At 40.5% G+C, this 25,289-nt stretch overlaps 1 protein-coding gene across 2 annotated transcripts in view; it reads left to right on the top strand.

Annotated features, from left to right (window-relative positions):
- The window catches only part of GRB2 (growth factor receptor-bound protein 2), a 48,181-nt gene extending 24,381 nt beyond the window's left edge, over positions 1–23,800 (top strand). Inside the window, exons 2-5 of one of the 2 annotated variants that reach the window (XM_010579314.1) lie at positions 11,458–11,555; positions 17,322–17,444; positions 20,012–20,180; positions 21,620–23,800. In XM_010579314.1, the coding sequence (XP_010577616.1) occupies positions 11,458–11,555; positions 17,322–17,444; positions 20,012–20,180; positions 21,620–21,763 (534 nt within the window). In that variant the 3' untranslated portion in view covers positions 21,764–23,800. Of the gene's footprint in view, positions 1–11,457; positions 11,556–17,321; positions 17,445–20,011; positions 20,181–21,577 lie in introns of both variants that reach the window. The other variant, XM_010579313.1, reaches the window with a different exon arrangement.
- Positions 23,801–25,289: the final 1,489 nt, after the last annotated feature.

The raw sequence follows: 25,289 nt of genomic DNA, 5'->3' as shown, positions 1-25,289 counted from the left end.
AAAACAGTTCAAACAAAACCATGCATTTAAAAAAAAAAGAATTTGAAGGTTATCTATCTTGTAAATATATGCCAATTGCACTGAAAGCCCCCCCCCCCCCCCCCCCCGTCATGTTGCTCATAGTGAGCAGGAAAATGTCTCTTGTCTTGATCTTTGGAAGCATGTTGGAGCTTTTGCTCGTAGTGTTGTGATAGCTTTTTTTACTGGAAAAACACAGATAAAGCAACTGCAGATCAAGTTAATTTACTTCCTTTAAAAGCAAAAATGAAAGTCTGTGTTTTGAACGCTTTTGAAATTTTTCTTTAAGGCCTTTATGGGTTGTGTCTTTCCTAGTGTGCTTTAAAATGTAACAGATAGTGTTTATAATTGTATTTGCCACTGAAATGTAGTTGGGTTTTGGTAGTGGTTTTGGACAACCTCAGCATTTTTTTCCTTCTGGCTTGCTTTGCATCAGGCAGTTAACATTGGTATCTGTTTTGCTTCTCACCAAATAGTCTGGTTGCCAGTGCAAGGCATGTACATATTTTTTTAAACTTTTTCCAGGTTTTCAAAGTACATTGAGACCGCAGTTTTCATAATGTCTTTAGACATGTTGTGAGTCACTTAAACTTGGCAGTGCATTGTAGGTTATCAAGCCTAGTAGTCCACTGACATTGGCAGCCTGTTTTATAAGCAAACAGAGAGACACCATTTAGGTGAAGCCTATGATAGGAAAGACTGTGAAGATATTTAGAAAACAACAATCAAGCTTAGGTAGCAGTCATTCACTGTTGCACTCGAAGGCTTTGAGTGTCTTTCCACAATACTATCTTGGGTATGATAATATTGCATTGATGACCTGGGTGATGAAACAGAGCATGCTTACAATGTTTGTGGTGGTGATTAGTTGAGTTGGGCTTATGCATGCTGAAGATACTATTTAAAACTATCTTAATGGTTTGAAGAAATGTATTATAAAAACAGGAAGGTGTTCAACAAGGATTAATGTGCTGTCATACATGAAGGCAGAAATAATCAACTGCACCAATACAGGATGAGGAATAACTAGCTAGGTATCAGTTCCTCTGAAAATACCCCAAACATTACAGTGGAAAACTGGTTGAAATCACGGTGGTGTCACGCTCTTAAGACGAGTAAAACTCATGGTGAGATGTATAGACAGGGCTGTAATATCTATACAACATGCAAAGAAATTCTTCCGCTCAGTGCATGTACAGCCTTGGCTCTGGAGCACTGTAGTTTGAAGTCCACGAGACTATTATAAAACTGCCCTCTAGTCACATACCCTAAATTTCTGATCAAAGATTAAGTCCAGGACATTCCACTAGTAATCATCTTTGCTCCTGCCCAGCTTTTCCAGCACTGGGGTAGAGTTGCGTTACGTGGTGTGATATTTTTGCAGAATGCCAAGTGAACTGAGCAATATTCAGCTTCAGTGGCTACAGTCACCTTCTTTGAAGGTTTGTGTTGTGCAGCTGTTGGTAAGCAGTTTGTCTTCCTTAATGCACCTTTTTAGACTTCAACGTGCTGTTACTTAGTGCATTGTAGCAACTCTGTTGTGTACAAGCATTAGAATGGTTGTAATAGAGAACGTCTTACATGGAGCAGTTGTTCGATATCACTCCACAAATAACTGTTCCTATCTGGTTAAAAGTGATAGGTAAATTGCTTGAGTTTGTGTGCTAGGAAAAGCAGTAATTAAGAATGAAAGTACAGGAGTGGAGTGTTGGACTTGGTGGTTTCTTGGGCAATGAAGTATAGCAGAGATAATGGTACACATCTTCCATTTGGAATAGAAAGCATGATTGTCTTCATTTTGGCATTTCTTACCTTTCTTTCTTGATAGAGGAATTTTGGGGATTTTATATCTGTAGATGTTTGGGGTACCAAGCATGAGATTATTAAGGGCTGGTTGTTACTGTTGCAATATCCTGTACTTCAGTGAAATGCAAGCCTTTCTTGTCCTCTACTGAAAGTTTTAGTCATGTTGACTGCTGGAGTGTGTTTAAAGGCAATCTGTGGGACAACTGGCAAGGAGTTCTGCCTTCTGGTCCTAGAGGGATCGCAGAGGAGTTGTCCCTGTCTCTGAGAAACAGGTGTATCTCCTTCCTCAGAGATGGTGAGAAATACATTCTCTGGCAGTGCATTTTAGTAAGAGAGGTTAGGACAAAATAGGACACATGCAGATAGAAATAGGAACTATATGGTATTCGGGTAAAATTGTTATGCAAAGCAGATTAAGAATGGATTTCACAAGCTATGAATCTAGGCTGATTTATGGACTGTCATGCATGTGTATTTCCCCAGGGTATTTTTCACTTTTACTGTATGTGACCAGCTTAATTTGTATTGTAAAGTTGTAAAAGGGCAACCACAGCTGGAATGACAAGCACATGTTATGATTGCTTGTTCTTCATTACCCTTTTTCAGTTTTTCTGTTTGATACACACCATCAAGTAATGGTTTGCAACAGAGCCGGCATGATGAGAGAAGTTGCATGAGTGAGAAATGTATGATTTTTATATGCTTGCAAACTGCCACAATACCACTGCTGATATTTCTGTAGTGTTTCCCTGTTAAGCTTGAAAGCAACTCTGAGACACTCTTATTGGAATGCTTAATAGCTTTTTTTATTATTGTTTTCTGGTAGAGTGACTTTCGACCTTCATCCCTCAGAGCTTGTGCCAAGAGCTCTTACAAAAGCCTTAAGACCTGAAAAGTTGTAGTTGGTTGTACTTGGATAAACAGTCTAGAGCATATGATAACAGATGTGTTTTATGTTTGGTATCCATGCTGCTAAACTTGAAGGGATAGCTAGAACAGCTCCTCTTTTAAGAGGGCCTGGAATTTATAGCATTTGCGTTAGCAGCAGTACAGGAATAGAAACCAGGAGATGTTACTCTGACCACTAGGTAAAAGTAGTTCTTTCAGAATTTTTCTTCTCAAAATTGAGGGTTTATTTAGATGCTTAAGGCAATGTATGCTCTGTTCTTTATGTACAGATGTGCATATATGCATTTGGGTTATTTTGGGGTGTGGTTTTAGATTTTTAACCTTTCCCAAATAGAGCAGGTTTTTACTGGGAATTCAAGGTTGTTTTCTTTCCTTGGTAAAAAAGAGGAGAGGATGGCATAGAGTTTTCTAGGGTTCAGAGCTTGACCTGTTCCTCAGTTTGTGTACTTCACTGATGGTTTTCTTTTGGGACTCTGCTTAACCCTAAATTAAACAGTGCTAATCTGTTTACTTTTTATTTAAAAACTCAATGAGGAAAGGCACTCATTTGCAAGCAAATGGCCATCTCCACTAGTACCTGAGTAAACTAATCCACACTGCACAACAGAAAACTGGCAAAATGCTGTGCTCTTCAATGCTTCCAAATTCAATGTGGATTGGGTTTGAGATTAAGGAAGGATGTTTTGTCTTCTGTTTCCGTGATAACATCCTGAGCACTACAGCTAGTTATAAAAGGCGGCTGGTCCTGGTCTTCAGTCACTGTAAACTAACCCTTGGTCTGTTCGGGGAAAAACAACACTCCCCTTCCTCTTTTTAAGAAACTGTTCTTGTGAATCCCATAGCATTCTGCTCTCTATGTGTGCAAGCCAAGCTGTGGAGCTTAGGCTGTGATAACAATCTTTTTCCTTTTTTGCACTCCATTTTGATCAAGCACTGAAATGAGACAGTGCATTGACTGCAACATCCAAATGTTGAACAGTCATCCTTATGTTATGAAGTTTGTCAGAATTAGCGTTCACTTAAGCACCATAAAAGTTGCTGAACATAAAACGAATCTCACTTCTGAGAGTCCCTGCTGCTTCTGAAACACTTGGGGGTCTTTTAGATGAGGGAAGCCTAATTAGAACACTAGCTGTAGCTGCTTCTAGCTCTATAAAGCTATTTTTGTTTGGGTTGTAAAATCACCAATACTAATTTTTACTGCAGACTACCATTCTCTCTATGATGGAGATTTTGCATTAACCTTCTTAAAAATACACAATTTGTAGTATCTATAGCTTAACCTTTATACAAGTGGTAATAGTGGGAGGACTAATTGGAAGAGAATTCTGTTATCGCTGAGGCTGACATCTCGCTATCTATCCTTCACAAGCAACGCAGGCAGAATTGGTGAATTTGTAATCATTCTACCTTTGTGTTTTTGCTAGTGGAAAGTCCCTACACAGAAAGAAACTTCACTAAAGACGAGACTTGTGGCAAAGTTCCTTGAGCTTTATTGACTCTTTCCAGGATCTCCATTAGACATTTTGGAGGTCACTACAATATAATTTATAATACTGGTTTTTTTTCTCCTATCTCTTTGTGCCACATAAATGTAAAAAAGGTGAGCCATAGGGAAAGAGAGTTGCCTAGATTGTTCTTTTTTTTACTTCTCTCTTTCTTTCTCCTATTATCTTAAATAAGCCTTCATAATTGAAGGCTTTGCCAGAGGGCAAGAAGTTGTACAAGACTTGCAAGGCCTGAGAGGCAAGGTAAGTTAGTCTCTGCTGAGTTCTGTCCTTGTGGCTAGACTTGATTGTACCTCAGCTAACTTAAAGTTGCCTCAAGTATTCTGGTGTTACACACAAAAAAATCAAAGTGGTTTTGAAGTGAAAGCTTGAATGCTCATTCCTAGCTATATTCCTCTCTTTGGACTTTGCTTTGTTACGACATTCTTGCCAGCCAGTGCTACTATGGATTTCTTGACCACTATCTCTCGCGCTCTATCTGGAGTTCTGCATGGTGAAATATTGCATGAAATTGTAATTGTAACTTGCCTTTATCTCACGTAGGTAAAAGTAATATCCTTTCCTGTAATCTTACCTAGCTACTTCTCCCCATCAGCCCTTTCTGAAGGTTAGGTGAATACCGGATTTACCTATAAATGTATACATGGAACAAGCCTCCAGTGATGAGTAGATTTGTGCAATAGACTTGGAGGACAATATTACTTACAGTTTGGAAAGAGAAGCTTAGATCCTAGAGTGGCTGTGTACTGTGACTTTCATTTTCATTTTTGGTTTGCTGTCTTTCAGCTTTGTCTTGTATTTTACTTTGGACTAGATTGCCAGGTTCCTTCAAGACGAATAGAAATAACTTAGTTTCTTTAAGAATAAAATATGTCTAAAGACAGCATTACGTAACCCAGACACTAGCCTTTTGATTCGAACGGGTTCAAAATTTGCTGTCCTTGATTCCTGCTTTCAACCGTTTGGCCTGCTGAAAGTGCTGTCAACGTGAAAAGTCAGTGTGTGTGCTGTGTTGAAGTAACAGTTGTCACTTCAGATAAGGCTTCTGACAAAAGCGCTGCTTGAGGAGTGGGGAAGAAGGGCCCTTGTACTTCCTGGTTGTTGTGGTGGGCAGACCTTCTGAAATTTTTTTTTTGGAGTTTGTATGTTGTGCTCTTTTTATGCCTTTGAAAAGATAAGGGTGGAAGAAGTGTTTCTATAGTGATGATGAGAATTGGGGTGAGGGTGAGAATGAAAACCTGTATTCATAACACATTATTGCATTATAATACAATCTACGTGCATTATTTAGGTATTTATAATGTAATACTTGGTAGTTGAGTGCAGTTTAAGAAACAATCTTTCTCTGGCTGTTTCCAGTAACACTTGCTCAGTGGTTGTTAAGCGTTTTCACAGCTTTTTATATCTGCCTAGAGACCAAGTATTCACAATCTGAAAGCACCATGTTTAGACATGCTTTAGGTTTTGATCTGAAAAATGTGGATATTTTGCATTTCCTATGCGTGATTATGATAAATTGAATTTAAGGAAAAGCCTAAAACATTTTAGCAGTTGTGTGCTCTTGAGCTAGTCAATTGTCTAATGTATCTTTTTGCATTGAATGTTTGAAGTTAATTTTAACTGTACTGTGTGTCATGATGAGTAAACCAAGAAAAGAAAAATTCTGGTTTGGCTTGACCTGAATTACAATGCCATTTTGACGTGCAGATTACCCTAGGTTTCCTTAAGATGCCCTTTCCTCTGTGCAGCTGCCTCGTTGACGGTGTTAGGCAGCCAGAGTGAGGATACATTTGTTCAGAGGATTTTGTGCAACATGAGGATGAGGCAGGGAGCTGCAGGTTACCAGGCCATGTCTTGGGTTGTCTTCTGTGAAACCCTGAAGAGATGAATTTGAATATCCTGTGGTGCTATTTGCATTAAGTTTGCGGGGAACAAAAATGCTGTATAATGGACTGTGTTGATCTTGCTCTGTTGAATCCAGGTTGTAGCTTCCCTTGAAGCAGTGGGTGCTTGCTGGTTTTGTAGCTAGTTTGTAATTCTCTTCTTGGAGCAGAAAAGGAGCCATTTTTCTCTGAAATGAAAAGCTGTGTTAAAGCACCTCTGTGGAGAGTGAGAGCCGTTCTCCCAACTGCCATTCCACCTTGGCACAAGTAATTTCTGGGCTTAAAAATTCAGTTGTAGAATTGCTGCCTTTGAATCATTTGTTCACTCCTTTGATTTTAATTCCTGCCCTTGTTTGAGTGTCATGAGTGCTTTCCTTGGATTCCTGAGACTTTGAGAGTGTTTTTAATGTACTGCATTGTTTTCTTTGTGGCAGTGTCAGTGCAACTTTGTTGAGGAGAAAAAACAAATTGGCAGCTAACAGGTTGTACTTGAGCAGTTGTGTTACCTTCTGTTTCAGTTAGCCCAGCAAGAACCCCAGAACCTTACAGTTCAGGGAAAAGAGGAGGCTCAGCAAAACCTCAGCGCCCTCTCTGAACAAGGTTTTTGGGTTTTGTCTTTCCAAAACCCAAGCATTCTGATCAATTTGGCTAAATTCACTAGCACATAAGTACATATGAGGCCTTATATTTAGTTTCACATTTGCATATGGGAGTCAGCTTGAGAGGTGACATGCCAGATTTGCTTGTTATGTTCCAGTTTAGTGCCTGTGTGTTCCTAAAAGTTGTTTGGATTTGAGAAGATCAAGACTGGTGTGCAACAGTTCACAAGGGTGGAAAAGCTGTGCTTAGAAATATTCGCTAGCTATGGAATTGAAAATGGCTGGGGATGCTTGCTGTGTGTGAACTGTTCTAGCTAAAGCTTAGGAACTGCCTTGTGTGGCTCTTCAGCAGTGCTTCTCCATTTCCATGGGAGCAGATGGGTTTTTGTTGATAAGAGATCTATTATCAAACTAGGAAATTGACGGGCAGCAGTTGAGCCACTATTACTGTAAAACAGGACTGACTACAGACTGAGGACATCACATGGCAGTATGTGTTCAAACGTAGTGGCTAAAAATATCCTTCCTTCTTCCTCCTCTCAGGCACAGATGCCCCAGTGTGGAAGGAAGAGTCACTGGCATAGGCTTGATTAGATCTATAGCAGACAAGGGGATTGGATGCAAAGGAATGCTTTATGTTTTGACCTATACGAAGAGCAGCAGTTTTTAACAGTTGTGGAGATAAATAAGCGTTTGTGCCTTTTAGATTTTTTTGCAGACTCTGAAGGCTGTCTCAGTTTCGAGCAGGGAATCTTGAAGTTTCATTTTGTTGCTTAATTTATCTGTATTTATTTGTACTTGGGAAATTTTCAAAGCAAAATCCAGTGATACCTGCAGTACTTAGACTAAATTTTATAGCTTTGATAAGTCTGGGAAAATCTTACCATAGTTCAGTTAAGAATCTTTATTTTTCTTAGAGCCTTAGCACTGGTTTTTAAGTATCCAGATGATAAATTTTAATCTTAATTATTGTCTGGAAATCACTTGGAGGCCAGTTAGAGGTATGGGACAGATGGATTTACTGGATTCCTTTTCTTAAAATGTTTTGCAGCAAAATGGTTTAATTACTTAAAGCCAATTCTTTCATTTCAGTGAGTTTACAATTTAAAAGAAAAGAGAGCAATGTCAGATGTAAACATCTAAGCTGCATAGGCCAGTGCAGAGAGTTCTTACGCGTGTCTCCAACTTACTTTTTAGTTGTATTTCACTAATGGATGTTAGTGGCATAAGTTTTTTTGAAAGCTGAAATTTTACATGGCTATTCTGCTGTTGTCATAATAATAGCTACACAACTTCATAGCAGCCACCAGAATTCCAGCCTTGTGCATATGACTGCAAAGTTGTCCGGAATTTAAGGTACTTCAGTACAAGTCAGTTTTGCTTGACGAAGCACTGGGAGCAGCTCCAGTGGTGTCTGTCTGAGGTGCTGTCAGAAAAATTATTTTGTAGATACCTGTGTTGTGGAGGTGACTCCTCCTGAAATGATACGTGAACATGGAGCTTTGTAAAGAAAACAGTATGTTCTATTGCCTCTGGAAGAGTGCACACTGAGACACCCGGAGAGGGGAAAACAGTGTTTACAGGCTGACTGTGTATGTATAAGCTCTCTGGTATATAATATAGGGCATGGAGAGTTTGGCTGCCTGCCAGGGTGTGAATGGAGCTGTGACAACTAGTTAATATGATCCTAGAAAGGACAACCAGCTATGAAGATATGTCATTCTGGCTGTGAAGCAGGAATAAGTCCTTGGAGCAAACAAAGCCGCTGTGGAGCTTTGGAGGATTCATTATTACAGCAGAAGTCCCCGGAACAGGTTGTAGATGCGTATGTGTAGGCAGTTAACCTTAGTATGCTTTTTATCCAGCTATTTTTTTTTTTTATTCCGGTCACAAAGCTTAATGCGTGCCTCAGCAATGCTCCCTCACTGGTATTTGGCTTCAGGCCAAGCATTAATGAGTACCCCAAGCCCTATGTGATTTGGCTTCTCCAAATCTATTAGCATATCTTCAGAGCAAGATAAAACGCATTAAAATAATTTACATTTGGGCATTAGAATTTCTGGTAATTTTTAATACCTACTGCCAAAAGCACAAATATGTGGTAATGTCCTTCATATGAAGCTACAATTTACCTGATTTTTTTATTGTTGGAGAAAGAACAGACTGCCATATCACTTACTTGCTCTCTGATGCTAATGAAATGAATTTGTAGTACACAATCTTATCAAAGGTTTGATCTGTGCTATCTTTGATAAAGGAATGTACACTATTGCATAAGATTTGGCTTATTAGAAATCACATCAAAATGTGTCATGTTTGTGTTCTATTGTATTGTAATGATGGTGGCTGAGGTATATAACAACCAAACTTCCTGGTCATTCAAGCTATGTGCCAAAATCTTTGCATGACTGAGTTGTAGATCTGGGCTTCAACCCCTGCACTCTGTCTCCCTAGTCTTATGCAATTCACTTTTTTACATAGCTGTTTTTAATCTCCATCTTCCCTGCTCAGTATCCTAGAGCTGCCTGCTGGTGTCATCTACCTGTATTTCCTATTCTGGAGTTGAATCGGGTTCTGCACAGAATGCTGTCTCGCAGTCAGTACAGTGGTTGTGAGAGAAGTGCACCGTTTTCTTGCTCAAAGGCAATTCAGCAGACATCAGCTGATCTGCATCAACTCTTCATGTGCAAGATTTTACCTCAGAGCCTGTAACAGAGCCACCCTTGAACTGCTCATGACCTGTGGTCAGATTATCCTTGCTAAATGACTGCACTGTAATGCATGCTAAAACAATGCTTGTAAATAAAGAAATGGAAGCCCACAGTAGTAACTGCACAAAAGATAGCTTGAATATTTTTATCCATGTAAAAGTACTTAGGATCTTTTAAGTATTCAAGTCTGTTCAACTGAAAATATCCTGAAATGGCCGTAAAGATGCATATCTTTGCTCACCTGAAGTTCTGTAGATGTGGCCCTGCTGCTGTGCTAGTTCCCCAGTGGAAGTGCTGGCATCTGGGGGATGTACATCCTACCATCAGCCTCTTCGGTTGGGAGTTAAGGAACAGCTAGTTAACTATTACCCACTCTAATTCACTGAGGAGATTCAGATTCTGTTCTTTTTTTGCTTTATGGGATTTCATTTCAGTAGGTGTTGAGTTTTTTGTTTTTATATGTAGCAGTCAGCAATGAGACACGTTAGGGTGTTGACATGTCATGTATTTTTGAAAGGCAGCAAGCATTGACCTTTAGGGTTTAATTTTCTGAAGCATCTCCACTAGCTGTAAGAATTTTAAGGCCTGCACTTGCAAATTCTTGTCTGCTTTTCTTTTTTTTAATTTCCTTTCATCACCCTTCCAAAAAAGAAACATAGTGAGATATATATAAAAAAAAAAGTCAGAAATGGCAATAATTGCTTATGAAAACTTTTGGGGTTTTGGTGGATATCTTCACCATAACTCCATGCGTATGTAGTATGTGATCTCTGGTCTGCATTCATGTTGTCTTTCTCTTTGCATTTCCTCATCTTCCTGCATTCAGGCAGTGCTAATCATGTGATACTTTTGTGACTTGAGGCTTTATGCGTATCTTTTTTCTTTTTTCTTTTTTTTTTTTTTTTTTTTTAAAAACTCACATCCAGCTTTTTGTTGGCCATTGATGTAAAGTTTAAAAAGAACCTCAGAAAGCTGAGAAGGAATGAAAGTGCTCAGGGAAAAGTGTTGTGGTGGTGCTTGATTTTAAAGGGTGGGCAGGTTCTGTGCGATGTTTACTTCCAACACCAAATAAAATATTTTTGAGGAGACGTAGTTTCAAACTCACTGTACCAGTTGACAGAAATTCAATGAAAAATAAAGCACCATAATTTTTAGAGCAAGTACGCTTTGAAGTGTGAATTTGTGTTTTTTAAAGCTACCTATTCACATGGCTCCTCTCTTGTGACTCCTGATCTTTCATTCATTTTAGAATAAAGTTACAGTAAGAAAAGTATCACTTTAACAAAAAAAAAGAAGAAACCTTGTTCATCTACACTTGCTGTTTGTATATGCTTAACTTGCTTTATTAACAAAGAAAATATTCAACAGGCAAGTCACTGTTTCTGCCATCCAATTTAAACTGGCTTTAACTTGTATCAGCAAAACCAGCTGAAGCTGCCAGTTGTATCTGCAGCTGGGCCAGTGCTAATGTTGTCACAAGGGAGGTGGTTTTTTGTAAAATTCTCTAATATAGATGTTGCCTAGAATCTTTAATGTATCCAGTGTGCAACCAGTGCAAATGCAGAAAAGCTGGATGAAATCACGTTTATGCTGAAAGCATCAGGTTTGTCAGCTGAATTCAGGAAAAAGTCATTATTAGAAGTGATAAAGAATCAGAATTTCTTGGCTTGCAGATTTTGGACAGAATTTTTTGGTGATGACAGCCAACTTAATCTTTGGCACAAATCTCAGTCTAGTTATGTTGTTAAAAGTACCTGTGGACTTACAGTGACTTTCTTACTAAAGCATGGGGTTTTGGCACTAAAATCCTTTGGCTATTTTAAATTACTCATCCAGCTTTTTGTTCACCACAGTTCTGAATGCTCATGAGATGCAGTGGAGCAGGATGACTAGCAACATTTTTTATAGGTTCATCTTACAAGAGCAGTCTTTGAAACAAGAATGGGAGGAATAAGCTAGTACCTTCATCAGTTTTGCTCTGTCTTGAAATGTGGTAGGCTTATTTTTTGTTTGCTTCCTTCAGGTTTTGAATGAAGAATGCGATCAGAATTGGTACAAGGCAGAACTCAATGGAAAAGATGGCTTCATTCCCAAGAACTACATAGAAATGAAACCACATCCGTAAGTAGAGCTTTGGTGATAGGCTCCCTTGATCTTACTTTTGTGCATCCTCTCAGACAGGAAGAAGGTTTTCTGCTGTATGCGCTGCAAAGTGTACCTTACCAGGTCTACCAAAATGTATCGTTAGATAAAGGATGGCTACTGAGTTGTATCTCTGGCTGTAGTGTTTACTGTAATTCATTTCACAGTTAGCTATATAGCAGGGTATTTTTGGAAGCTTTTCTAGTGGTTGCTCTGGTGTTTTGCTGTAGGGTCAGACAGACTGATCTTGGGGGTCAGGCATAAATCAGCAGAAAACTCTTTAGTAGAGAGTTGTCACCACCACTGCCCCAGGAGAAAGCCTGACTCTATTCTTGTGATGATTTAACACAGCAGATAAGAGTAAAAATTGTGGCATTCACAGGTCACCAGAAAAATGTTTAAGGATATTTGAAGCTGAACTCTTAGTATGTTTATGTCACATCCTGAGTATAGAATCACAGAATTGTTTCGGTTGGACAGGACCTCTAACAGTCGTCTGGTCCAATGCCTTCCTCACAAAACAGGCCAACCTCAGAGAGTGTATACTGTTATGCAAGTATAGTTGCATTGATTTGCAGCTCCAGAGAACTGTATTTGAGTAACTACTTTCAACATTTCCTCTTAGATATAAAGAATCTAGCATATGAAAATAGTAGCATTTCGTGACTGGGTATTTTCTTTGTGTCGGTTCATGTATTCCTGCTGTCTTCTGCTAAATTCTGGCAACCTTTGAGACCCTTCAACATATGAACAAGAAAACAGCAAGCTCTGGGTAACAGATTCAAAGTGGAGAAAAGGTTTAGGAAGGAGCAGCAAAATCTGTAATCAGGGTTTTTACAAGGAGCTGTATTGTTTCAGTTGCCCAGAAAAAATGATGATAGATTTGTTAATTGTTGAGTGTAATTATATCATGAAGATACTGCAGTTAAACCCAATCAAGAATTATTTTTCTAAGGGCTCTTTTGAAATAGCAGAAGGAAGCTTCTGGGCGACTGTGCCCCAAGAAGGAGAGGAGGTATACTGCTTTAGTGCAGCCAACTGGGAAGCGAAGCAAAGATGCACAAAGAAAATACTGAAATTGTTTAAAGCCTTGTCTGCTGCAGTAACATGTCCAGTTTACCCTGATCGTGCTAGTCCACTGGGAATCACAAATGTACATTGCAATTTCTATCTCTCATTGATTTGAATCATCATACGTCTTCTCATAACAGTTTTGCAGGCATTTGAGTTATACTGTGGTAATGTCTTCTGTGATGATGATGGTGATGATCAGTTTGTTCTGTAATCATCACTGGTGTTTTGTTTTAGAGGGTTAGAGCTGTCAGGTTTTTGCTTTTTTATAATAAAAGGGAATGAACAATATCTGAGCCTGCAAGTGGGTGAATTTGGTAGTAGTTTTTAAGCATAGTTAATCTGACCTTTTCTGAAGATGTTTAAACTGCTGATGGCAGCTGAATGGAGTTAGCTTCATGTGTCAGCAATGCTGGGAGTCTTAACTAGAGCATTAACAACCCTGGGAAATTATGCAAAAGTTTTTATAGCATAATGTTTGCTTAGCTGTAATGCAGAGCTCTCTTAAGTAGTCATACAGGTCATACAAAAAGCAAATTGCAGGCAGCTGACCAGGAGTGAGAAAGAGAATGGGTTTTTTACCAGACTAGTATCAAATCATGTTGTGGGAAGGTGCACCAGAGTTTTGCAAGAGAATTTGGAAAGCAAGCAACTGAAAACTGCTTTAAATCCTGTCCCAGGATCTGAGGCTTAAATCCTCCAGCCCCACAGCTAGTCTTAAAAGCAGCATTTCTTCTTGCTTGTATTTTGCAAATCTCACAGTTTGCTTTGTAACTACTAGCAAATGAAGCTGTAAGGAAAATGTGGTGCGTCTCGGTCACCAGCTGAGTCACCTGGGTTCTGAAGGGTTAATCTGAATTGCCACATCAATTAACAAAGCAAAGATGTAAGTAGACATAGGCATGATATTCAGAGAAGAGCTGCAGGAAACTCTGGGCAGGGAGGCTTCCTGTGAAGGCACAGCAGTGCAGTTCAGTGGCAGGACTACCCTTCTGTCTTTAAGGGGGCAGGGGAAAATTTGCTGTTTATGAAATGGCCTGGATCAGACTCACGGTGTGTGCATCTCAAGCGTTTGTGTTTGTAATCAGCTTTTCTTGGAGATATTGCTGAAGTCTCACTTCGCAATATTGTAACATGTGGAGGAAATTGGCCAAGCTAAATGCTTGTGCTAAGTAAAGCCAAAAGAATTGCCAAACTGCCAATTGAAATGAGTCTGAAAGCAATGTGAACTTTGTGTTGTACAGATCAGTGCATCTCCCTCTAGCTGTGCAGCATCAGCAGTAATGCCTGGATTTGGTTTTGCAGTGCTGACTGGATGAGTTTCACCTACATTACAAAGCTAGTTGGAGACAAGTGTTATCAAGCCTAGCCCTTCAGCAGAGAAGCTATGGGAATGTTGTGGTCAGTTTCTTTGGCCCAATTCTCCATGTGTGCTTTTTGACATGCAGTGATTTTTTGTTAATTTTTTTCAGTTATCCTGTAGCGAAGATTCATATGTGCACAATAATTCTGATGCTTTACAAGTGTGTTCTTAAGTAGACAGTAGTCCTTCAAAATAACTCTGTTTCCTTCATCTATGGAGTTTTCTTTTCATCTTTTTTATATTTAGAATTCAAGCTCCTTTTACCCTGAATGGCTAAAGTGGTTAGAAACAGCTGGCAGAAAACTTTTAAGAATTTGATATTGTTACTTGGGAAGTGTTACTTCCTTTAATCGAATTGTACACTTCTACTTTTTAGTGATTCAGTAAAATTTAGGGGAAAAATGGGGTATACTTCTGAGGCTTCAGGAAGGATTATAGATGTTCTGTTGAGCTCTTTCAGGCTTTCCTTCCATTTTACAGACATGTGTGAGGTGGTTTGGGTTGGGTTGGTTTTTTTTTAAGATGAGGCTTTCATTTTCAAGTCACATGCAAGTAACTGAGAATTATTTGAGAACTAAACAGAATTAAAACACCTTGTAAACAAGAACTATGGCAAGGTATCTAAAATCATAATATAAAGTTTGCTTTATGTAACATTTGGCAGAGGCAAAATTCAGGACTTCCTTATCTTTCTGACAATTGTGCCAAAAGCCCAGGAAACAGAACACCACCTTTGAATTTTGAAGGCGTTTCACATCATGATTTCTCTTGGTCGATTTTTGAAAGTAGCAGAGTGCAGCGAGAGACAGGTAGATGGTCCCTCTGCTGTCACTGCCACCACCTCAGGTACCAAGAAGCAGCACAGATACTAAACCACTAGGAAAGTACTAAATGCCATGAAGTTCTTTATCACTGGAAATTGGATGGTTGTAGGAGAAACTTTTTATCCCCTGGAAGCAAAAGGAAAAGCTAACACAAGAAGACTTGCAAGCAAGTAAAAATTGTCTAGGTGATCATGGAAACCAAGTTTGTAAACAAGATGTGTCATTTTCAGTGCCAAAATGCTTTTCATAATAGACCTGCATAGCTAAATGGAATGAATACCCCTTTTACAAGAGGGATGTCCTAGAGTTGTTTTATTTACTATGTTGCATATAGTAGAAATACATCTGTGGACTCATCAACCTTGATATAATATAGGGATCTGTTTTTGTGTAGCCTGCTATGATGAGCAGATACTGAAGACAGCCAGTGAGAGAGGAGTGAGGGCTGCCAGTAGCTGGAGAGCCTGGTAATCAAATGATCGATCCTCCTTCACCTCTAGAGATAGCTTCCTCTTAGAGAGGAAGATTTGGTGACTTTGTGACTTCGTGAAAGCTTCAGCTTCTCTTAAGAATGACTGGTTCTGGGAGGATTCTGCAACTTCTGTCTTTTTACTGCACCGAAACATTCAATGTAGGAAGTAAACTTTGTGAGTGGAGCTCTTGTTATTAAATGCTCTCCTCTAAGGTCAATCATCTGCATGGTTATAGGCTGTGGTAAGTGCTTCTATCCTGTGTGATCTCTTACTCAAAACTGAAAGCTGTACTTTTTGGTTGTGGAGATGGTTCTGCTTTTCCCATGTCATGTGACCTACCACTCAGCCATTGTTTGCTTTTAATCTTGGATTAGTCTGGAAATGCAAATGTAAATATGGGTAAGAATCCTGTGACCAGGTGCTGTTGGTCAGTGCTGATGATCTGGTTGCCTGAGGTAGGTTCACCCGTGGTGTCATGGAGGTGGTCAGCCTGTGGCTTTGACTTCTGTGCAGCTGTGAAGAATTTCAAATGTGGCTTCCATGGTGCAGCTATTTCATGTGACTGCCTATGTGAAAGCTGCTAGATTGTCCTGACTGTAGGAGAAAGCCAAAAAATAGGCTACTGAAACAAGTGTTATCAGCATCTTTCCTAGAATCGAATGGCATGCCCAGCTCAGCACTCCTCTGCAATGAAGCAGAGAGACCTTGAGGGAACTTTTCTCACTTGGTCTGCATGTAACTCCACTCCTGGCACCTGCCTTAGCTTTCTGACATATGATACCTGTCTTTGACCACAGTGCTCTGATGGGGGTCAGAAAGATTGGACTCTGGGCTGCAGGAACAACCAGCTGCTGAATGAAGCTACTCATTCTCTCTGCTGAAGTAGCTGGGTCTTACCACCTGATGTAAAAGAGACTAGAAATTGGTTTTGATACAAAATGCACTTTCCATTTGTGCAGGATGGGTCAATCCATAGACAGGATCTTGTTTCTACAGCTGTCTACAGCTGTGGTGTTTCTGAAGAGAAACCTGTGAGTGAACTTCCAGTGTTTCCCTTGCATTTTGCAAATACTAATTTTTTTTTTTTTTTTAAGATTTCTACCCACTAAAATAATGATGTTTCTGTGCTTAATCCTTAATAACTTAAATTTTCTATATTGTCTGCTCTACAAATCATGGCTAAGGCATGGGTAGCTTCTCCTTAGGGGGCATAAGTAATAAAGGAGACTGTGTAGTTATTCCCCACTGATTATCTTTGGGTACTAATAGTGAAATAAATGCTGCTACATCATAGTGAAGTTCAGTAGTGACCAGCCACCAGTGCAGGACTTCTTTGCTGTCTCTGAGTTGATGGCATCATACAGTTTGGATAATTAAAACTTTGTATGCAGAGGCATAAGACTTTATTCCTTAGAGGTAGAGGAAGGAACTTGAGTTTCTTGCTTGAGCTAGGCATTTAATCTGTTCGACTTTAGGTTATGAGGCCTGCTTACTAAGATACCAGTGCAGACCACAGCAGACGTTTTAATTTTGTCCAAGGTTGTAGCCAGTTCCCAAGGTAGTCGTCTTAGTCTCACAAAGCAGGACTTTGCTGCGAAGCGATTGTGTACATTAGGTTCTCATTGTGATGTTTTATATGCTAAACTGCAGATACAATAGGGTGCAAAACAATGTGAATAATGCATTAAACTCTGAGCAGGTTTTTTTCCACCTCTGAAAATAAATCCTGTAATTTGAGGATTTCACTCTTACCACATCTCTGCTTTGCTAAATTGGCTGAAATAGGGCTGTTTCAAGCACCTGCTTATCAAGTCATGGTTGCTTTATTGCCAGGATGAAACATTGTGAGAAGCTGCATGGTTCAGTAGCCTGTATTGGAGTGACAGTGAGGTGCAGTGTAGTTTTTTTCTGTTACGAATCATTTCATCTCTGTTCGAATATCTATGTCTAGCTCTTCCATGAAAGGATTAAAATTCTTAACTTCCTCTATTGTTTTCTTTTCGTCACTACACAGGTGGTTTTTTGGAAAGATTCCCCGAGCGAAGGCTGAAGAGATGTTAGGCAAACAGAGACACGATGGTGCCTTCCTTATCAGGGAGAGTGAGAGTGCTCCTGGGGACTTCTCTCTCTCAGTCAAGTAAGTAATCCCTAGAAGCAATCATGTGTGGTAATTAGGCCATCTACTGCTCATTTGGACTCATGAGTAAAGGGCAGGTGATTGTCAATGCTGAGGAGCAGGAATAATCTTCCAGATGCCCTGTAGCATTCCTGTTCTTCCAGTGATATTTATTCCCTCTCTAGTCGAACAATATATATATATTCTCTGGTTTGTAATGAGCCTACAGGATTGACCTGTAGGCTACATGACCTGGTGGCATGTTGCTGTCTGGCTTATGTAGTCCCAGGCACTATCTGTTGCTTTGTATGTGGATCCCATTCCTCCTCCTTACAGCCACAAAGTGCCCAGTGTGTACCTGTTTTCTCCCATCTTCCTTTATTCCTCTTCTGCAGTAGAAGTTATCACTCTATCTTCTCCCTGTGTACTACACTTCCAAATATGTTTTTCATGTCTGCTTGGCACATGCTTTGGGGATATTCGTGTTGTCTAGCACTGGGACATGGAGCTGTGAAAACAGAGGCCTTTTCGATCCCTCACAAGTGCATTCCATGTTGGTAGAGAAACTCAGTCTAATAACAGTGAAGTGAGGAGGAACAGTTCTCATCCTTGAACAAACATACTAGTAGTACTGGCTGTTAACCAGCAGGAGTTCCTGCTAGTTAGCCATGGCCCTCATAATACTGTGCTACCTATCTTGCCCATCTGAAGTCACTGTAAAATAGAGGTATTAGAAACTTGAAAGGGTATGTGAGGTAATTTAACGTAGGTTGGGATTCTGTCCCAGCAGTTGATTTTGCCTTTTTTTTATTTTATTTTCTGCAATATTCCCCTTTCCTACCAGAAATGAGCAAGGTTTTCTTTAGGATCCGAACAATACTATTTTCGATTATTCATGCAAGATTCCTAGTTTGCTCTATTTTCTGTGACTCTCAGTGATCTGTCTCGACAGTATTTTTTGGTTTTTTCTGGTCATCTTTGGTCTGTAACCAAATTTTTGTCCTACTGTACAGCAGCACTGAGTCATGCCAACAAACTGGATTAAAGCCACTGATTTTAGAGATGTTTATATTTCTGTCTTGGATACAATCATCTGAGCTGGAATACTAGATATGAATGGCAGCTTCATTCCAAAAAGTGCATTCTTTTAAGAAACATAAAAGTTAAAATAGCATAGCTCTGCCTGCCTGTTAGCTTAGTGTTGCCATCTGGTGGCAATTTCTCAGTTGGGGTCTTTTTTTCCTGTTTGTTTAATATAGAAAAGTATTTTTCCTAAACAGTGATCTGCAGGATTTGAAATGGTGAGAAGCTCTCAGGTTGAGGAAGGAAGAGCAGAGGCAGTACTCATGAGTTGTTTTGTGTTAGCTTTGTAGTCAAGATAGTGTCTACTTTTTCAGCCACTGTATAGAAGCTGTGCATGCCAAGTGAGGAACAGTTGTCTTCTGTTTTCAGTGTTTTAATTGAAGTAAAAATACCGATGTACCATTCATCTGGAAAATCCCAATGGACCTCTTCGGACTTCCTCTTTATTCAGAATAAAATTGTTGGAAAAGTAGCTTCAACTGAATGCCAGCATTTGTCAGGAAGAATTGTTAACACAGAGTTGAAGTTGCTGTGTTACAGTGCAGCATCACCTGTCGAACGTTTTGGGGTTTTGCAGGGGTTTTTTGTTGTTGTTTTTAAGGACCAGAGAGATCCTTTTGTTTTGCAAGACGGTCTTTTTGCATAAGTCCAAACTGCCTGCCAAAAGAGACAATCCTACCCTCCCTGTGGCAGTGTTTTCCCAGCAGTTTACCTGTAATGGGACTGGTGCTTACGTATTGCATTATCACTCACACCCACTGGTGCTGTGTGAGGGAGGGATTGAGACTCTGAGAAGTACAGGACCATAACAAGAGTAGCACAAAGTAGCACAAACCTAAAGTGGCTTGAGTCAGTTGTGAAATTGCTGTGTGTGAAGAGCTAAACCGAAGCACTTGTACTGTTTGGCTTCAAAATCTTGTATTTGGGAATGTGAAGTGGAAGGCACCATGGTGCAGCTTCTTTAATGTGACCTTGCATTTGTACTGTAAAGTCCATGGTGTGTATCCTAGTGCACTGTCTTCAGTGACTCAGATGACTGCATAGGTGCATCAAGAAGTACACGTACTGGATGCCAGCTATGTGGCAATGTAGTGTAAAATAAAAAGCTGAAATATTGTGTTGCATCCAAGATAGAGTATTGTGACACATCCTTTACGAAAAGACCTCAAACTTGTGCAAATTCAGAGTGGTTTGAAAAGCTTGTTTTAAACTGAAGTCCTATTATAAGGAAAGCACATGTGAAGCTTGCAGGATTTTTTTCAAAATAAATTCAGTATTGGGATTCTCTCTGATCACCGATTTCTGTAAAATACAATTGATAAGTGGCTTTCAGAAATCTTTTTTACAGCAACCAATTGGTATCTGTATTATCAGTGTCATTGACAGTTTCCACTGTGCCCTGAAGGACCTTTTTGTTCCAAACTCTGTGCTGACAATCCCAAAAGAGGAGTACTCGGTGATTAATAATGAGCTTTTTTTGTGTGTGCTTCATTCTTTCCGCACAGGTTTGGGAATGATGTGCAGCACTTCAAGGTGCTTCGAGATGGGGCTGGCAAGTATTTTCTCTGGGTGGTGAAGTTCAATTCTTTGAACGAGCTGGTAGATTATCACAGATCCACATCTGTCTCCAGGAACCAGCAAATATTTCTCCGGGACATTGAACAGGTGCCACAGGTAAGAGAAGTGTTCTCGTAGAGTGCACTATTTAGACTATTGCAACCACAGTCAGAAGTGGTATTGCACCTTAGAGTAAATGAATAGCAGTGGAAAGAAGCTGACTGACATTTTTGTTGTCTGTGGAAGTGTATCTTTAGATCCTGCAGCCAGAATTATACTGGTAAATAAGCTGGATGTTTGTGCAAAGCCTACCTGCTAACTCCCTAGTCTCCCCTTCAGTTCTGGCAAAGTGTTACTGTTGCTACTTGAACACTTGGCTTGTCTTAGTGTTTATGGATACTGTTGCAGGAAGGTCATCTGATTCCTGTGAATCAACAATGGGTTTACTCCTGGTTTAGGACACACTAAGAAAGGATAGTTCTACTTATACTGGTTCATAGCCAGAACTGTACCCCTTAGTAGCCAGTGAAGCTTTGGTACTGGCCTTTCCTGAAAAGGTGGTTACAGGTAATAGCATATGGAACATCTCTAGCTTTCTGGTTTGGATCTAGCCAGTGTTAAGAGAAACCAAAAACTACTGCTAAGTGCCAGCAGAGCAGTGTGTGTGTATCTAGCTCTTTGTTTTGTTCCATTTCCCAGGGCAATGAGAATGTTGGGTTGCATGTAGCTGCATCTTTTGTCAATTTTGGATAAATCCTTTTGCTTCCATGTGCAGCATTCTAGTTCTAGCTTGAAGACAAGGGGTGTGGAATTCATACTGCTGTCCAGGTGCCACAGGCACCCTTTGCCACAGTTTGTCTGAATTAACATCTGGCTCTGAACTGCTGGGTCAGTGATAAACAGAGGATGAGAAAACAGCTGGCTGAAAATGACGAGCATCAAGATGCATTCCTAGCCTCATGATTTTAAGAATGCAAACACATTTTAAATGAACCATTAGCTTTTCCATAAGAATGGAAGTATTTGCTGACCAGGCAAAATGCTCTGTGATAGAATTTCTTTATATTGGAGGGTTTTAAAGAAAGTGTGGAAAATGCCAACATCCAGTTTTTAGGGGGGACTTTGTGTATCACGGTGTTAGGTAGATTAGTAATATTCATGCTGTCAGTTGGTGAAAACAGGATGAATAAGCAAAAAGACTATTGTATTGCAATAGAGTACAGATTTACAGTAGGTCATGAAGACTGGAAAATACTAGGAAAACATCTGAGTCATCTGCTATCTTTATTTTGGCTCTTTCACAGAAACTTGACTTTTTTCTAAGGTCGTCTATAGACTATGCTTTCCTATTTTAGCATCTTGTTACAGATGTTGGAAGCTGGCTTGCAGGGAAATGAAACAGCCTGAATGTTTATGGTTAAACTCCGGTGTAAGTTAAGCTACTGCCTGAGGGAGCAGATGTCTTGAGTGCTGTGGATGATTCTCACTGTGTATCTTTTTCTTTCCCCTTACAGCAACCTACATACGTTCAGGCCCTGTTTGATTTTGATCCCCAGGAGGAAGGAGAGCTGGGCTTCCGTCGTGGAGACTTTATCCAAGTTCTTGACAATTCTGACCCCAACTGGTGGAAGGGAGCCTGCCACGGACAGACGGGCATGTTTCCACGCAACTATGTGACCCCAGTGAACCGGAACATCTAGAGATAAATATTAGAGATTATTTAAAGAAACCAGAGAAACAGTAAATACACATACAGAGCCTAACTGCAGCCAGTGACCTAAAATCACACGGCGATAAAACCTGAGTCACCTTTCACCGTGAGGTGATGCTCCTTCACTCAGTACGGAACTTCAGGGGTGGGGGGGGTGGGGAAGAGTTCAACTTACACACCAAAACTTATCTTTAGGAAAAAAAAAAGAGAGAGAAAAAAAATGAAAATAACAAATTTCTTCAGCTGCTCCTGGGTTACCCCCTTTTATTCACTCTTCTTGTTTCCCCCTCCTCCTCTGTCCATCAGTGCATGAAGTTTTAATGCCATATAAAGTCCTAGCCATGCAGTTAAAGGAAAAGGGAGAAACTCTGCTGGTATTTTCTCTCTCTGCAAACGGTCTTCATTTGACATGAAGGGACATGAGAGAAGAACCAAATCCACAGTCCTGCCTTTAAAAAAAAACAAAAATCATCAGTCTCTGCTTTTGCCTTCAACATTCAGCTCTTCTTGCCTGGGAAAGATGAGGTGTTAATCTAATTTTTATTCTCTTCTCCTTTGGCACTTTCTTCTGAAGCTCAGCAGCTTCCAAGCAGGGGAAGGGAGAAGAGTTGTGTGGCTTTTCATTCTGGTTTTTTTGTTTGTTTTTTTTTTTTTTTCTTTTGAGTCACAGAGCTGCTTTGAGAAACTCCAACGTACAACTGAAGTCTGTTAATGCTGTGCTGACAGCTTTTTTGTTTTTTCTTAAAGGTGTACGGTTGAGCACATTCTGTAATTTTTTTCCATAGTGCCTTTCCCTTATTTTCTTTATTATTTTTTAAGTTAAAAGGACAGTCCAGAGCTTTTCAGAGGGTTTTTTTCTGCCTATGTGTAAATAAATACTTTTGGGGGAAGGGTGTAAAGGAGGGTGGTTTTATCAATGGACATTTGAGAAAAATCTACAAACAGAGATGGAGCTTTAATCTTAAGATTTGTCTTACTGTTCAACTTCCCTTATTCCAAGGAAAATCAAATCAAGGCATTCAAGTGGAAGCTTAGGCTGCTCAGAGGTGGGGAGCTGCACCAGGAGCCTCAAAAGAAGTAAGAAAAAGAGGAAAGTTATGACCAGGGAAAATGTGGAAGAATATTTTGGGGAGGGAGGGTGGGCTAAGGGGGGAATTTGAGAAATAATAGCCCTGAGATGTCCTATAAAATGTACATTCCTTTGATGGAAAACTTTACAACGCAGAGAAACCTCAAGAAATAGTGCTTGAAAAAACTTTATGCTATTAGTGAATGTTTCTACGTGATGCATGTAATCAGCCTGTCTCTTTGGCCTGGATAGGGAATATTTGCAGTCGTGTTGCTCTTGAAAAGTGGGGTTGGCATCACTGTTCTCCAGTTTCTCCTCCCTCCTCAGGTCAGTGTTACTGTTGAAGTAGATTCCCCCACCCCACTCCCCATTCACAGCAGGCTGTGTGATGACTGTAATCCCCACCCCGCACCATAATGGCATTTATTGTGGCCATTTGCTCCTCCACCAGAGCAGTGTGACATTAAATTGGATGGAAAAGAAAGCAATCAAGCTGCACCGCTCTCTGTGCCAATCTTCAGTTGTGTTATTTTTCCTTTTGATGGCCATTTGGCTGGATCCCTTCACCCCACCAACGAATCCAAAAACTGCAGCGGAGATCTCCTCCCACCCTGCCTAAGTACAGGCAATCTTTTGTTGGAGGGTGCCTTTTTTTGTACTAAGTGTTACAAATGTTTTATTCCTGAGATGGACTCTGCCTTACACTTTAATTTTCCAGCAGGTGAAAGAGAGAGCTATCCTGTAGAGTATTACTTTCTCCCCCTATCCTTGCTAGCTGTCACTCACTTTCTTCCTTCTTTGTAAAGTGATTGGAAAAGGAATCTATGGCATTCTACACCTGGACCATTTGATTGTTTCCTTATTTTGGAATTGGTGTATATCATGCAGCCTTGCAGACATATGTCTTGTGTGTGTATATATATTAAAAAAAAAAAAAATCAGTGTTTAAATAAAAAAGGCCTATGTACTTAATCCTTTAACTCTGCAGCAGCATTTGGTAGATAGTAATTAACTGTGAATAATAAATATACATTGAATTCTTCACTTGAGCATCTGTCTGTTATTTCAGTTAACTGACCAAGGTAACTTACAGGACATTAAATTGCTGTGGGAGGAAAAAGCTGTAAGGTGTGCTCTGGCCTGAAGTGCTCAGATGCCTTAGCATCGTGGTTCAATCTCAGCATGCTTGGCTGAATTCATTACTCTTTCAAGCTAAGTCAACGGAGAGCCGTGTCACTTGGTATGTGTGGCATTGCGAATAGCAAGGAGGGGGAAAGGGATGATTCCATCGCTTCCAGGGTTGAAGACCGTGTATCTATCAACTGAATGGGAGGGTGGCACTTCTGTATTTCTTCCCTTGCTTTTTTCTAAGCTTTTTACCAAACTGCTCAAGTGCCCTTGCGGTATGGACCGTAATGTCGTAAGGAGCCAGTAATGAAGAACAAGACACCAGTTATTTCTGGAGCGTCTTGCTGAAGGACAGAGGGGAAGATGGGCGTATGACTTGTGTAAGCACAGCAGCCGTGGCTCAGGCTGTCACAGGAGCTTTTGCTGTGCTTGATCAGTGCCTTGCAGATGGTTTTCGCTTTTGCTGCCTGAAGGAACTGCTCAGTTGTGTTAACAAGGTGTGTGGGCAGCTCTGCAGGTTACCTGTTTGTTGGCTCTGCAGCTTCTTCCCAGCCTTTGCTTATGTTCAGGAAGTGCCTGTGAATTTTGTAGTCGATTTTAGTATACAATACAAAAAGGCCCACATGAGGGTTTGGGTGGTTCTTTAACAGTTGTTCTTAGTTACCATGCTCAAGTACAGATGTAGTCAAGGAGTTTGTAGTTGCTCAGAAATGCCTGAATGTTCCCATGATTCGTTCTTTATTTTTCATTTGTGCCAGTGAAGTCAGCATAGAAAGGATTTGCAGTGTGGTCCAGAGCTCTTGGCTTTTTTTGTAATGCTGTAGCAGAACACGTTCCTCAAAATTGCGTGCTGTTCGTACCTTGGGTATCTACTGAAAAGTTTAGGAAAACCTTTCTTTCCTTGTGCTTTACAGAGGGAAGAAGAGTGTGTGTTGCTACTGTGATCGTATGATGGGAAGGCTAAAGCCGTGGTGGAAGAACTGCTGAAAGCGAGTCCGTTCTTTGTGGGTGTTTTCCTTTCCTGCTTGCCAGCTTTGGCACCTGGGTTGGCCAGGCTGGGTGCGGACTGCAGGAAGAAGCCTAAATCTCCGCTTGTTTTACTGTCAGCCTCCTGATCCAGCAGCACGGGAGCTGCGGGAGTGCGGGCTCCCCTGTGCCGGCGTTGTTTTCGGAAGCACGAAAGACTCGGGGCCGAGCCCTTCGTTTCGGACACAGCGCTCCCCCGGGCGTGGCGGCGGGACTACATTTCCCAGCGCCCCCCGCGGCGCGCAGGCGCAGTGCGGCGCGGAGGAGCCGGCGGGCGCGTGAGGCGGCCGTG

The sequence above is a fragment of the Haliaeetus leucocephalus genome, unplaced genomic scaffold, assembly GCF_000737465.1.
Source record: "Haliaeetus leucocephalus isolate CR32 unplaced genomic scaffold, Haliaeetus_leucocephalus-4.0 Scaffold657, whole genome shotgun sequence".
NCBI lineage: Eukaryota > Metazoa > Chordata > Aves > Accipitriformes > Accipitridae > Haliaeetus > Haliaeetus leucocephalus.
The sequence above is the reverse complement of the archived record's forward strand: the minus strand, read 5'-3'. Positions and strand labels throughout refer to the sequence as shown.